We start from the raw sequence: 13,575 nt of genomic DNA on the forward strand, positions 1-13,575 counted from the left end.
TTGATGCTGGATAGAGAAAAAACTGTATGACAGGGGGATTAAAAGTGAAAACAAAGACCAGTTTGGGGTCACTGTGGTCATTCAGACAAACCGCCATGGCAGCTTGCTCCTAGAGAAGCAGCAAAGAAAACAATGAAAAGTATTCTGATTGATTTTCAAAAGAGCTGACTGCATTGGATGAAAGTTGTAAGAAGCTCAGGACAAACAATGTTGCACAATTCCTGGCCCAAGCTGCTTGAAGAATGGAGTTCTATTGATTGACGTGACAAATATCAGAGGAAGAACAGACTTGGTGTTTACGTATAAACATATTTTGGACAAGTTCGAGATGCCCATTAGATATTCAATTAGATACATCAAATATGCAGTTGTATATGAGTCTAGAGATTTAAGGTCAGGGAGATGGTTTATAATTGCAAACACTTATTTAGAGACACAGTTTCACTCTTGTCTCCCAGGCCTAAGTGTAATAGCGCGATCTCAACTCACTGCAACTTCTGCCTCCCGAGTTCAAGCTATTCTCCTGTCTCACCCTCCCGAGTAGCTTGGATTACAGTCGCCCGCAACCATGCCCAGCTAATTTTTTTTTTTATTATTTTTTTTTTAGTAGAGACGGGGTTTCACAATATTGGCCAGGCTGGTCTCGAACCCCTGACCCCAGGTGATCCACCAGCCTCAGCTTTCCAAAGTGCCGGGATTACAGGCGTGAGCCACCGTGCCGGGCCTATTTTTCTTAAGCTCTATGTTTCGTTCTGAAGCTTGAAGTGGGTGGAAGCAAACTGATAGAATTTGGAGAGGTGGTTAGGCATCCCGGGAATGAGAAACAGCCCGAAGCTGCCACTATCACAGGCTTTGGCATTGCTAGAAGTTAACGTGGCACTTACAGCTAGGCCGTGGTGTTCTGTTGAACAAACTATTTCACAGAGCACAGAGCATGTAAGTGGTGAGGCCAGTTGAGTTAGCCAAGAAAAGAGGAGTCCAAGAACTGAGCCAGAGTACACCAGAGTATGTAGTGGAGTACAGCTTTCTCATTCTTTAGTAGGGCTGTGTAGAGAAATACTCTTATTTTATGGATGTACAGATCACACTCTAGTCCTTTCTGATGAAAACTTTACAGTTTCCACTCATTTACTATTACAAACAATGCTGCACTACATTATGTTTCAGTTTTTAGCCATCTCATCTGGTCTCAGCATTTATTTATCTGCTGATGACTCCCACATTTTTATCTCCAGCTCAGACCTCTCACCCGAACTCACTTATTCAACTGCCTATTCACTATATCCTCCTGTCAGGAGAAGCTTGTTAGCAAAGTAACCAGAAAACAAAGTTGATTTTTTTTGCTGAAGTAGCCATCAATATATTTGTTACTAAATCAAAGATGCTGAATATTTGGCTGACTTCTAAAAATCTTGTCACCTAACTTTGACACTTCCTAGGTCGTACAGTTTGAAACTTTCACAATTAAATCAGTTTTGGAATTTACAATTTAAGGCAGGAATAGAAGACTATTGGGTTGACAGGTACAGTGAAGATGCAAGTCATCTAACAATCTTTTATCAGAGGGGGCTTCCATCTTATAGCTACTGCCACGGACCTCGGAGTCAGAAGAAATTTGAGTCCTTATTTATAAAACAGACTCCCTTAGTCTACTAAGTGGGAATTTACGAACTGCGTAGGCAGCCTGCTTAGGGGAGCCTCCAGCCTGAGGACTGAAAATAGCAAAGCAGCTTTAACCACCAGTCCTACTCCAGGGAAGGGGGAGGTGACGTCACTCAGCAGGACGCCAAGCTTAACTAGAAATGGAAGTAAAGGCTTCTGGCGCTACGGACAGGGGGCGATTAAGGACGGCAGGTGTTCCCAGGGAGGCTAAAAGTACAGCTTTTGCTGACGTTAAGTCAGATACGCCTGGGAGAACACCTGACACCCATTTTAATCCACCTACTCAGTTCCAGGCAGCTAGCATCTTAGGCTCTCGTACAAATAACGCAGAACTCGTTTTTAAAACTAAAAAGCTGAGCTACTCATTTATCGGACTCGCGCTGCACGTTAAGTTGCTTGACATGTCAAAACTATAGCATTAAAGTTTATAGCTCACTTATCTCCGAGACCTCGTTTGCTTAGCTGATTTCTGCTTTAGCAGCCACTCAGACCAAACAACCTGGTCTCTCCCAACTGGTTTGTAATAGTTCTACATACTAGGCAAAGTAGCCGAGTAAAGCCATGAAGATGTTACCATCCGAAAGAATACAATCACAGCTCTTTCTGAGAAGGAGTGGGCGGCCCTGAAAAGGACCATTGGAAGAAAACTGACGAAAAGATTAACCGCCGAAGCCGTACAGGGTGCGTCCTTGACGCTTGAGCGCGTAAACCACATCCATGGCAGTGACAGTCTTGCGCTTGGCGTGCTCCGTGTAGGTCACGGCGTCCCGGATCACGTTCTCCAGAAACACCTTGAGAACGCCACGAGTCTCCTCATAAATCAAACCGGAGATTCGCTTAACCCCACCACGCCTAGCAAGGCGCCGAATGGCCGGCTTGGTGATGCCTTGGATGTTATCCCGCAACACTTTTCGGTGACGCTTGGCACCTCCTTTACCCAAACCTTTACCTCCTTTGCCACGACCAGACATGCCTAATCCGCTGAGAACAAAGACCAGGTACGCAAAAACAAAGTAAGACACGAGCATTTATACACGAACATCGGACCTTATTGAGAACTGAAAGCGGGAGCGAGGATAAGGAGGCGTTGCTGCCTCACTCTTTGCTCCGCCCCTCGAGGGGCAGTGACCTAAGGACTGCGAGGGAGAACACAATAGTTTCACTTTTTAATCCCTTTAGTTTTCCCCTCCCGTTTACGACACTACTATTTGAATCTGAATTTATACCCTCGACTGAGAATTTTAATAAGGGCTTATATTAAGGGCTTTCATTAATATGCCAGAGTGGTAAACTTTTTAAGTCTTTCAAGTGCTTGAAGACATATCGACTATTCAAAGGTACTTAAAAGAGCAGGCGTGAAAAGATCACTCTGGCCTTATGTTTTTTTGAAAGCTGACCTGTTTCTTAGAAGCAGTAGGTGAAATTCTCATATGAAAGATGTTCTCACTGTAGTTTAAAAAAAGCAACATTCTTCTCAAGGATAGGAGGCTGAGGCCAAGAGAATTCTGTACAAACCTTGCACTAGCCCTTGCTGGGCGCTTCTCTACAGTTATATATTCTAGCCTAAATCCCTTTGCTTTAGCGCATTTTTACATTTTACTAATTGTCCAATTCATTATATAAGTAGCTAACTGCTTTTTTTGGGCTTTCATTACCTTATGAGAGCACCTGTGTCACGTAAAACCTGTGTTAAATAAATGCATATACCTTTCTCCTGTTAATCCATTTTACATTAATTTAATTTGCTGGTCCAGCCAGAGCCCTAAGAGGATGGGAGTGGAGTTTTGCTATCCTTTACACTGTACTGTCTCATTCAGAAGAGGGTGATTGTTAGCTCATTGCAACCGTGCCTTCATCTGTAAATCGGGTTGTGATGATACTCAGGGGACTTTTAATCAGCTAATGTGAACGAGGCATGAGAAGACACTGTGGAAAAGAAATAAATATTACATAATATGGTTTAATTTAGATGTTACTACTTAAAAAAATCTGCTCAGAGTTGGTATATTGTCCTGAACTCTCATTTTCGTGTTTTTACTCCCAACACTATATCGCTAGCAGCAACTATGTATGTATTAGTAAGGATTGTTTTTTTAAAATCACAGCCTGTAATAACGTACAAGGTGTTGACAGATTCCGTTTAGCTTTTCATATGTGACATGTTAAAATTGTCCGAAAATATTCCTTTGTTCTCTTTTCCAAGGTGCAATACAATAGCAGCGTTCGTGCTTTCCTATAGCCAAGTCTGGAGTGTAGTTCAAATCTCCATACATGCTTCTCACTGTTGTTTTAAATTTCCTGAAAACATTCGTAAATCACTTTTATTGGAAAAACTGCAAGGGCTACTGCTAAATTTTTAAGTCTGAAAAATGCACCCCAAACTTGACTTCTTTCTCTGAGAATCTTAGCCATCTCACCCAAATCTAACAAACCAAAACTGATTTTAGACTTCAACAGCATTAGCTGTAAACTTCAGCCTGCAGCATAACATCGCTTTGTGGTGACTGGGCAGGAAAAACCCTGTTAAACTGTTTCAGGCGCGTCCGTGTGAAGAGACCACCAAACAGGGTTTGTGTGAGCAACAAGGCTGTTTATTCTACCTGGGTGCAGGCGGGCTGAGTCCGAAAAGAGTCAGCGAAGGGAGATGGGGTGGGTCCGTTTTATAAGATTTGGGTAGATAGTGGAAAATTACAGTCAAAGGGGGTTGTTCTCTGGCTGGCAGGGTTGGGGGTCACAAGGTGCTCAGTGGGGGAGCTTTTGAGTCAGGATGAGCCAGGAGAAGGAATTTCACAAGGTAATGTCATCAGTTAAGGCAGGAACAGGGCATTTTCACTTCTTTTGTGATTCTTCAGTTACTTCAGGCCATCTAGAGGCATACGTGCAGGTCACAGGGGATATGATGGCTTAGCTTCGGCTCAGAGGCCTGACAAACTGAACAACTGGGAACAAACAACATTTAATGCACACAATCTCTATCTTGTAGGGAGGCAAAATTTTACCTCTACTCTGTTAGGGTCTCCAGCTGGACCTGATAATTCATTTGCCATAAAACAGATTAGCAGAATGAAAGCATACAAATGTATTTAATGTAAATTTTATGGGACAGGAGAACCCTCATAAAAAAGTGAAGCCCCAAAGAAATGGCAAAAGCTAAATGCTTTCACATTAAGTTAAAGAGAGGCAATTGTGGGAAAGTAAACCATATGAGGAGATTAAAGGAAAATATGATTATTTTAACAAGGTTTGTTTGTGTATAGAAGTCTCTCGGCTATGACTCCATGCTGTGTTTGTGCAGAATTATGTCATCTATGCCTCTGGGCTGAAGAATATGTCTTTTCTCCTGGTACAAGGAGAGCATTTTTCACATTGGAACTTTTATCTCCTGTTTTCAGAAAGAAAAGTTTAGAAGAATTCCCTTCTTGAATTGCTGTTTCTGAAGTGCCTTTAGCTCAAAAGAATCCTGATCCCACAGTGGCCTATTTTTGGATGGTATATTCTGCAAACAACACCCCCTTTTTGTCTCCAATCTCTCCTTAATTACTCCTCTAATACAAAACAATAGATTCTTAATATAATATTAAAATGTTTGCACTACTCACAAATACAAAATGCTCAATAAATTTTCTTTCACAAATGAGAATTTCATCCATTCGTTAATTTTTAAATATCAACTGTCAGTGAAGAGTTACAGCAGAATCCTTGTTCTGTTGAGGAGGGGGCAAAGAATGTAAGTGAGGGAGTGGAGAATAGCTGGACTGAGCTACCACCCCCTGTCCATCTGATCCTCAGACAGTAATGTCACTTTATTCTTTTATGCTATTCGTCAGACCCAGTACCTCCAACACATTTGTTTCCTACAGATAAAGAAAATATAAAAAGTCAAGCACTATACATCAGATCCAGCACATCTATAACTGGAAAAAAAATACTTGACCTTCAGTTGGGCCCAGAGCTTGTGAGTAGTCACCTTGGCATAGACCAAGTCCATTGGCATCTCTAACATATCCATACTGTCTGTGGATAACAAATGTCTATGCCAGGTAGAGTCGCTTGTATAAGAGTCAAGAAAAACGAATCATAAAACAAACTGACATATTCATTTTCATAATTTTTAAAATGCAAATATTACTTTATAAACCAAAAACTGCTTTATTAAAAGCTGGAACCAAATGAATTTAAGTAAACGATGCAATTCAAATTTAATCTTTTGTGTGTGTGATTTGTTGTTGTTGACGGTCAGGCGATTTTAGTATGGTACATCAGTTTACATTCTAGATGTAGGCCAAGAAAGAATGTTAGGTGTAAAAAATATTTATTGTAAAAAAGAATGTGAGGCAAGGTCTTTGGAATTAGTAGTTTTAATGTTGGACATTCTGTGGTTGTTCTAAAGTTAGTCTGTAAAATGTGATGTAAAAGCTATATGATAAAAAAGTATAAAATATAAAAATTTTAAAGTAAATATTACTTTTGTTTGCGTACAGTATTCCCATCCCTCTAAATTTTCTTCCAGTACTCAATCCCCAACCTCCAAAACCGAAAAGCAAGATCAACAGAAAGAAAATGGTTAAAACTTGTAAATTCTAGATTTTAATAGATAACTACAGGCAAGAAGTACTGAAGAAAAAAAATGTGGCATGTCATGGTGCATAGTCCTAGAGAAAACAAAGCAATACAACCAGATAGACTATTTACAAGCAAAGCCACACATATAAAAATTCATATATAAGGGATTAAATTATGCTTGGTCGACAGACTGACAGATTTAAAGTGGGTAGCTAGCTATGGATAAAATGAGAGCCAGTTAGATCCCTGCCTCACATTTTGCACCAGAATAAATTTCAGGTTAATGTTAACAGCCAAATGAATTTAACAGTATATATATATATGTATATATATAAAATATATGAGAAAACCTAGGGGACTATGTATTGAGCTGAGAAAATCCTTCTAAGCATTTTGAGGAAGACATTGGAACTCGCAAGACACAACTTTCCAATCTTTTCAAAGCTTTGCAAAAATGCCTAGTAAGCGCGTTAACTACTTAACAGATTTTTCCCTTACTCTTAGTCTTACAAAGTTGTTTAAACAAATGCTAATCATACCAAGCCAGAGGCCTGACTGATAGTGGACTTACACAGCTTCTCTCCAAATAGCACCTAACTAATAAGGTCAGAAATAACCTACACTGTAAGACTGACCAAACCGTATTTCTGTTAATGAACTTTAAGACCATAGTCTAATGCTTTCCTGGGGGGGGTCCTTAGAAATTTGTTGTTAAGACAAAACTTATTATCACAGCTACTTTCGTTGGAATAAGTGCGTGGCTCTGAAAAGAGCCTTTGGGTTTTAAGACTGATGAAAAAGTAACTTTACATTTACGCTCTCTCTCCGCGAATGCGGCGAGCGAGCTGGATGTCCTTGGGCATAATAGTCACTCGCTTGGCATGGATGGCGCAAAGGTTTGTGTCCTCAAAGAGCCCTACCAAGTAGGCCTCACAAGCCTCCTGCAGCGCCATCACCGCAGAGCTCTGGAAGCGAAGATCGGTCTTGAAGTCTTGGGCGATTTCTCGCACCAGGCGCTGGAACGGCAGCTTCCGAATAAGCAGCTCGGTCGACTTCTGGTAGCGGCGGATCTCGCGCAGAGCCACAGTGCCCGGGCGGTAACGGTGAGGCTTTTTCACGCCGCCAGTAGCCGGCGCGCTCTTGCGAGCAGCCTTGGTAGCCAGCTGCTTGCGTGGCGCCTTACCGCCGGTGGATTTACGAGCTGTCTGTTTAGTACGAGCCATGGCAAAACGACAGAAAAGCTTGTCTGCAGAGACGTCTGTGGAGGAAAAGAAAGAGCTACTCTTCTTTTATAGAGTCAGACCACCAACTATTGGACCCAAGAAAATTCAAAAATCCCCGCGCCCTTCTTGGATTGGTCCATCTCTGTGCCTGGTTGCAGATTAAGAGAGGCTCCTGCCCATTACCGTAGTTACTCTGACGTCATTTTGTTAACCCCTTAGCTGCTATATCCACTGTGGACAAGTCTTGTACTGGAAAAGTTTCCTGAAGTCTTAAAATTTACAACCACACAAAGCAACGCGGAAACCTCCAATTGTTTCTAGTTAAAATATAAAAAAGAAATCAGAAAATATTGCAGACGATTAGGGAAATTTGCATATGCGCTTTATTTAAAATTGTATTTTTCCGGGCGTCGCGTTAAGAAGTGTGCGCAATTAGAAAAATGCTCTTAGCCGGGCGTGGCGGCTCTAGCCTGTAATCCCAGCTACTCGGAAGGCTGTCAAGAGGATCGCTTGAGCCCCAGTTCGAGGTTACAGTGAGCTGTTATCACACCGCTGCACTCCAGCTTGGGCGAGAGGGAGACTCCACCCCAAAACAAAGCAAAACATCCCCAAACTGGAAAAAAGCTCATTTTGGGAAATACATACTCAAATGTTCAGTGGTAATGTGTGTGCTCTCAATTGTGTATGCCATTAATTGCTACAGCAAATGGTATGACATATTCAAACTTTTAACGTGTGGGGCATGCGGGTTTTAACACTTCCATTCAAGATAGTTAGGAATGCACTCATGGGTATAATTTCCTTCCTCTAAAATGCAGTAACTGCTGTGTGTGAAACTTAACGCGAATCACCCCTGTAAACATGTTTTTCGTGCTGCATGGCACTTCTCCCACATACCTAGAATTCCTGAGGTTTCTATGGATCTAATTTCTGCAGGACAAATTACTAAAAGTGCCACATTCAAAACCATTAAAAACACCTCAAAAACATCTTTATGGGCGGCATAATCCAAAGCACAACAGCTCATTTAATGGAAGTCGTAGGTGGCTCTGAAAAGAGCCTTTGCTGTTAGGCTGATTTCGTCTGCTGACAGAAAAACAGCAGCGTACGAAGCGTTAACTCTTCACTTTCCCTTGGCCTTATGATGGCTCTCAGTCTTCTTAGGCAGCAGCACCGCCTGAATATTAGGCAGAACGCCACCCTGCGCGATGGTCACACGCCCCAAAAGTTTATTAAGTTCCTCGTCGTTGCGGATGGCCAATTGCAGGTGGCGCGGGATAATGCGGGTCTTCTTGTTGTCGCGGGCCGCATTGCCCGCCAGCTCCAGGATCTCGGCGGTCAGGTACTCAAGCACCGCCGCGAGATACACCGGCGCGCCAGCCCCGACGCGCTCGGAGTAGTTGCCTTTGCGGAGCAGGCGGTGCACTCGGCCCACAGGAAACTGCAAACCTGCACGAGAAGACCGAGTCTTAGCCTTGGCGCGAGCTTTACCGCCTTGTTTGCCGCGACCAGACATAACTACTTCTGATAAGAAGGAAAAATCGCCACAAGCAAATGTAATGAAACTACATTAAAACGCAAGGCAGAGAAGTATTTATACTGACTGGAGGTAGGCTGTGGGGAATTCTCCCATTGGCTAATGTCAAATACCCAATGGGAAATCAGAATCTGCATCCTTCATTTGCATGTAATCCTTCCGTCTGGTGTAAGGTTTATGTTTGACCCAATCCCCAGTCTGGCTTGACGAGCCTTCGACTTGAATACTAATAATAATTGGCCGAATTAGGATTTTGTCAAAATACCTTTTTTAAGCATGAGTGGAGGTTTTGTTCTGGTTATTTTGACTTTCAGCCGCTCGTGCTTTTCCGGGATTGTGACTCATGTTTTTGGAAAGGAGTGGACTCCGACCAATTTCTAAATAGATATTTAAGAGGTCCTTCAAATCGGGCGCAGTGGCTCATGCCCGTAATACCAGCACTTTGGGAGGCCGAGGACGGCGGGTCAGGCGTTCGAGACCAGCGTGGACAACATGGAGAAACCCTGTCTCCAGTAAAATAACCAGAAAAGAAACGGGGGAGAAAAAGAAAAAAAAAAAAAAAAAGCCGGGCTTGGTAGTGCACGCCTGTAGTTCCAGTTACTCGAGAAGCTGAGGTGGGAGGATCGCTTGAACCCGAGAGGAGGAGGTTGCAGTGAGTTCACATAGAGCCACCACACTCCAGCGTGGGCGGAGTCTCAAAGACAAAATACTGTGTCTCAAAGACAAAAAAAGGGGAGGGGGAGTGGGAGGGAAGAAAAGCGAATACCCCAAATCCCAATGAACTGTAGAAGCTTATAAGCTCTCTGATTCATAAGGGAGAAAGAAGGGGGATGTAGGCAACTTAGGGGAGAGTATATGATTTTGGAGAAAAATAAATGGGTGTTTCAAAGAATAGGTGACAGCTGTGACAAAGTCTGTTTAGATGGTGTTAACCACCAGTCTCCTCTCCTGTGATACAGTTAATCTTCTCTGGTTGATGAGATTCCCCAGGGAAGTGAATCTTAACAACTAAATTCCTTTTTGAATTTTTTTTTAATTTTGAAATTTTTTATTAGAGTTCAGAGAAAGCCCTTCCTTGAATTTACTGTTTCCTAGGTGCCCTCAGTTCAAAGAAATCAGCGTAACAAAGTGGCACATTTTTGAGTTGCATTTCCTGAACTTTTTCACAACACTGAATGAGGAGTCTCTGGAATCTTTCAGGAAATGAGAGAACAAACATTCCATAACAGAAATACTCAAAATAGGATTATTATTATAAAAGTGTTTCACTGACCACCTTCTGCCTTCCTGTCTGTAAGTCCCATTCTCCCCAAAGTCTAGCCATAGAAACCAGAATTCCTCCTCAAGGTAGGCCATACAAACCAGAACTCCTTTTCCCCAGAACCAGCCATAAAACCTAAAAATATTACTCTAACCTACCTTGTTTGCCTGTAGGTCATAAGACCCCCCATTCTAAAAGAGGGTCTTGTCCTATAACCAGAAGGAAGAAATGCTGCACTGAGAGGTCAAGAAGAATCTTGACAGACAAGCCTTGCGGGGCTTCCCCACTCAGTCTGTTAGCATTAGATCGTACCCTATACAGCTGTTTATCTTGTTGAACCTAAGCATAAAAATGGGCAATTTCCCCTGTATCTTTCAGTCTTAATTCTAAAATCTCCTGTAAAATTGTGATGAAATAAATATATATGCCTTTTCTCCAATTAATCTGTGTTTTGCCAGTAATTTTCCATAAACCTTGGGAGGGCAAAGGGGAAGTTTTTCCTTGGCCGGGACAATATTATTACAGCCATTGTCTGGCTCTCCTGTTGAGGAACCTAAAATCAAGACAGATTGCCTAGGGAAATCTTGGTGTTTTTCCTTTTATATTCCATGAGATATGAGCAGATGGAGTACAGATGAACGTGGATTAATTATTCCAGGAATTTCTGAGGTATCTACTACTTCTATCTGTGGTCTACTTATACTGAAACAGGATGACAGAAGGAAAAAGAAACATGAGTGTAAGAAAATCTGCTCCTGGCTGGGCACGGTGGCTGATGCCTGTAATCCCAACACTTCGGGAGGCCAAGGCGGGCAGATCACTTGAGGACAGGAGTTCGTAACCAGCCTGGCCAACATGGTGAAACCCCAGTCTTCACTAAAAATACAAAAAATTAGCTGGGCGTGGTTGTGGGAGCCTGTAATCCCAGCTACTCCATAGGCTGAAGCAGGAGAATCGCTTGAACCCTGGAGACGGAGGTTGCAGTGAGCCGAGATTGTGCCACTGCACTCCAGCCTGGGCAAGAGCGAAACTCCATTTCAAAAAAAACAATCTGCTTCTAAGCCAACGCTGTCACAGAACTATGGATTTGATTCAGAGAAACTGTCAGGAGACTAAAAGTGCTCATTTTTAGTTTGTTTTTTGCCTTTTCCCAAGTCTTCTGACTCTAGTGATATCTTTCCCTTCACAATATTCAACTTCCCTTTTCAAAATTATAATGATCTTCACCCTCAACAATAGCCATAAACATCAGTAACCACTGGCTCATTTTCTTTGAAAAGGTGCAAGATTCATGATGGAGATGTTAAAAAGTTATCTGAGATACTGCCCTGAAGAGATTATACTCAAGAGAAGGGAGGACTTACATACATGAAGATTAAATACCAGTGCACATTCTGCATACAAAATAAAGATTTTGAGCAATAAATCATACAAAAGCACGTGGAAAAGAAGATTGATCAATGTAAATTAGAAGGATTTAGAGAGTTCATGAGGGAGATGTATATCCAGCATTATTAGTTCAGCATATATTTACTGAAAACCTGCTAAGTGCCAGAGAGTGTTCTAGGTGCAGGGAGCATAGCAGTGAAAAAGCAGACAACCTGTTTCCTTACGGTGCTACTTGTCTTGTAGTGGGAGGTGCACAATAAGGTAAATACATAGTGAAAATGTAGAGATAAGTGATGAGTGCTGTGGAGAAAAATAAAGAAAGGGGATAAGAAAAAAGAATAGAAATAAGGATGGAAAGTTTCATCAGGAGAATGTCATTTGAATTCAGACCTGAAGGCAATGAAGAAGCCAGCCAAGTAGGAAGGATAAATACTTCGATAAAATGCTGGATGTGTTTGAAGTCCAGAAAATGTCAGGAACCGTGGTTCAGAAAGTACAGCTATTCTAACTTCCTAAACAAATCGTAGACCATTTTGCAAAGAGTCTTGGATATGTACAGGGCTAGATAAAATTGAAACCAAGATTAAGGGTAGCTTCAAAAACTCAGACTAGAAAGCAGGAGTACATCCAGTCACAATATCAGTAATCTATACTCCACTGAGCCATGGATGAGAAAAACTCTTCTTCTCATCCAAGTTACCTTGAATTAAGTAAACCAACAAGCGCCTGGCATGTGCTATTAGCAAAACAACTAGATGGCAATCGTTTCAGTAAGTGCTTCAAAAACAGTAAATTCTAGGCACTTGCCTTCAAAAAACATACAAAAGGCAGATATTGGGGAGGGAAATATTGGGGGTTATTTATTCCATATAAATATAAGAGGAAAATAAGTTGTTTCCCAATAACAACTCCAACACCAGGAGCAGAGAAAGTAAGACAATCTGATGCCTCGTGGTTTGCGAAAACAATAAAAAAAAATCTGTTAATTGCATAATACAATTCACCCTTGAACACTCTCCAAATCAGTGCCCACTAGCTACAAGTAGCTACTGTGAAGTTGAAAAAGGGTACTTCAGATTGAGCTATTCTGTAAATATGAAATAGACTTAGTGTGTTAGTTCGTTCTTGCATTACTATAAGGGAATCCCTGAGACTGACTAATTTATAAAGAAAAGTAATTTTTTTTGGCTCATGGTTGTGCAGGCTGTACAGGAGGTGTGGTGCAGGCATCTGCTACTGGCAAGGCCTCAGGAAACTTCCAATCATGGTGGAAGGTGAAGAGGGAGTAGGCATATCATATGGTGAGAGCTGAGCGAGAGAGATGGGGGAGGTGTCACACTCTTTTAAAGAACCAGGTCTCTTGTGAACTCAAAGTGAGAACCCATTGATTACCCTGAAGAGTGCGCTTCATGAGGGGTTCACCCTCACGATCCAAAAACCTTTCACCAGGCTTCACTTCCAACATTGGAGATTACATTTCAACATGAGATTTAGAGGGGACAAATATCCAAACCATATCACTTAGTATGAAGAAAGAATGTAAAACATCTCAATAATAATTATGCATATTGAATACATGTTATAATGACATTTTGACTACAAAAGTTAACAAAAATATACTATTGAAGATACTCAAAAATTTAAAAATACATATATAATTTGTAGTACATTTGTACTGGACAGTGGAACCTCTAACAATGTTCCAAATGTGGCCTGTGTATGTGTATGATGTAGGAGGAATCAGTCATGTAAGATGATCATAATATAGTTACTTAGTCCATTTTGTGATACTATAACAGAATACCACAGACTGGCTAACTTTTAAAGAAAAGAAATTTATTTCCTACTGTTCTAGAACCTGGGAAGCTAAGGGCATGGAATTAGTATCTGGTGAGGGCCTTCTTACTGCATCATAACATGTTGAGAGAGCAAGGGTATGT

At 41.6% G+C, this 13,575-nt stretch overlaps 3 protein-coding genes across 3 annotated transcripts; all 3 read right to left on the bottom strand.

The window, feature by feature from the left end:
* Positions 1–264: 264 nt before the first annotated feature.
* H4C2 (H4 clustered histone 2) lies at positions 265–2,678 on the bottom strand. The gene has a single exon (XM_055390426.2). The coding sequence runs from the start codon at positions 2,631–2,633 to the stop codon at positions 2,322–2,324; it is 312 nt and encodes a 103-aa protein (XP_055246401.1). The 5' UTR covers positions 2,634–2,678; the 3' UTR covers positions 265–2,321.
* A 4,293-nt stretch (positions 2,679–6,971) lies between these two features.
* Positions 6,972–7,506, bottom strand: H3C2 (H3 clustered histone 2). The gene has a single exon (XM_031011858.2). The coding sequence runs from the start codon at positions 7,446–7,448 to the stop codon at positions 7,038–7,040; it is 411 nt and encodes a 136-aa protein (XP_030867718.1). The 5' UTR covers positions 7,449–7,506; the 3' UTR covers positions 6,972–7,037.
* Positions 7,507–8,465: 959 nt separating this feature from the next.
* On the bottom strand, positions 8,466–9,017 carry H2AC4 (H2A clustered histone 4). The gene has a single exon (XM_004043379.4). The coding sequence runs from the start codon at positions 8,962–8,964 to the stop codon at positions 8,572–8,574; it is 393 nt and encodes a 130-aa protein (XP_004043427.1). The 5' UTR covers positions 8,965–9,017; the 3' UTR covers positions 8,466–8,571.
* Between the last annotated feature and the right edge of the window lie 4,558 nt (positions 9,018–13,575).

The sequence above is a fragment of the Gorilla gorilla genome, chromosome 5 (genome assembly GCF_029281585.2).
Source record: "Gorilla gorilla gorilla isolate KB3781 chromosome 5, NHGRI_mGorGor1-v2.1_pri, whole genome shotgun sequence".
Classification (NCBI taxonomy): Eukaryota; Metazoa; Chordata; class Mammalia; order Primates; family Hominidae; genus Gorilla; species Gorilla gorilla.

Excerpts from the sequence above, each read along its gene's own strand:
- H3C2 (XM_031011858.2), bottom strand. The coding sequence starts at position 7,448 with ATGGCTCGTACTAAACAGACAGCTCGTAAATCCACCGGCGGTAAGGCG.
- H4C2 (XM_055390426.2), bottom strand. The coding sequence starts at position 2,633 with ATGTCTGGTCGTGGCAAAGGAGGTAAAGGTTTGGGTAAAGGAGGTGCC.
- H2AC4 (XM_004043379.4), bottom strand. The coding sequence starts at position 8,964 with ATGTCTGGTCGCGGCAAACAAGGCGGTAAAGCTCGCGCCAAGGCTAAG.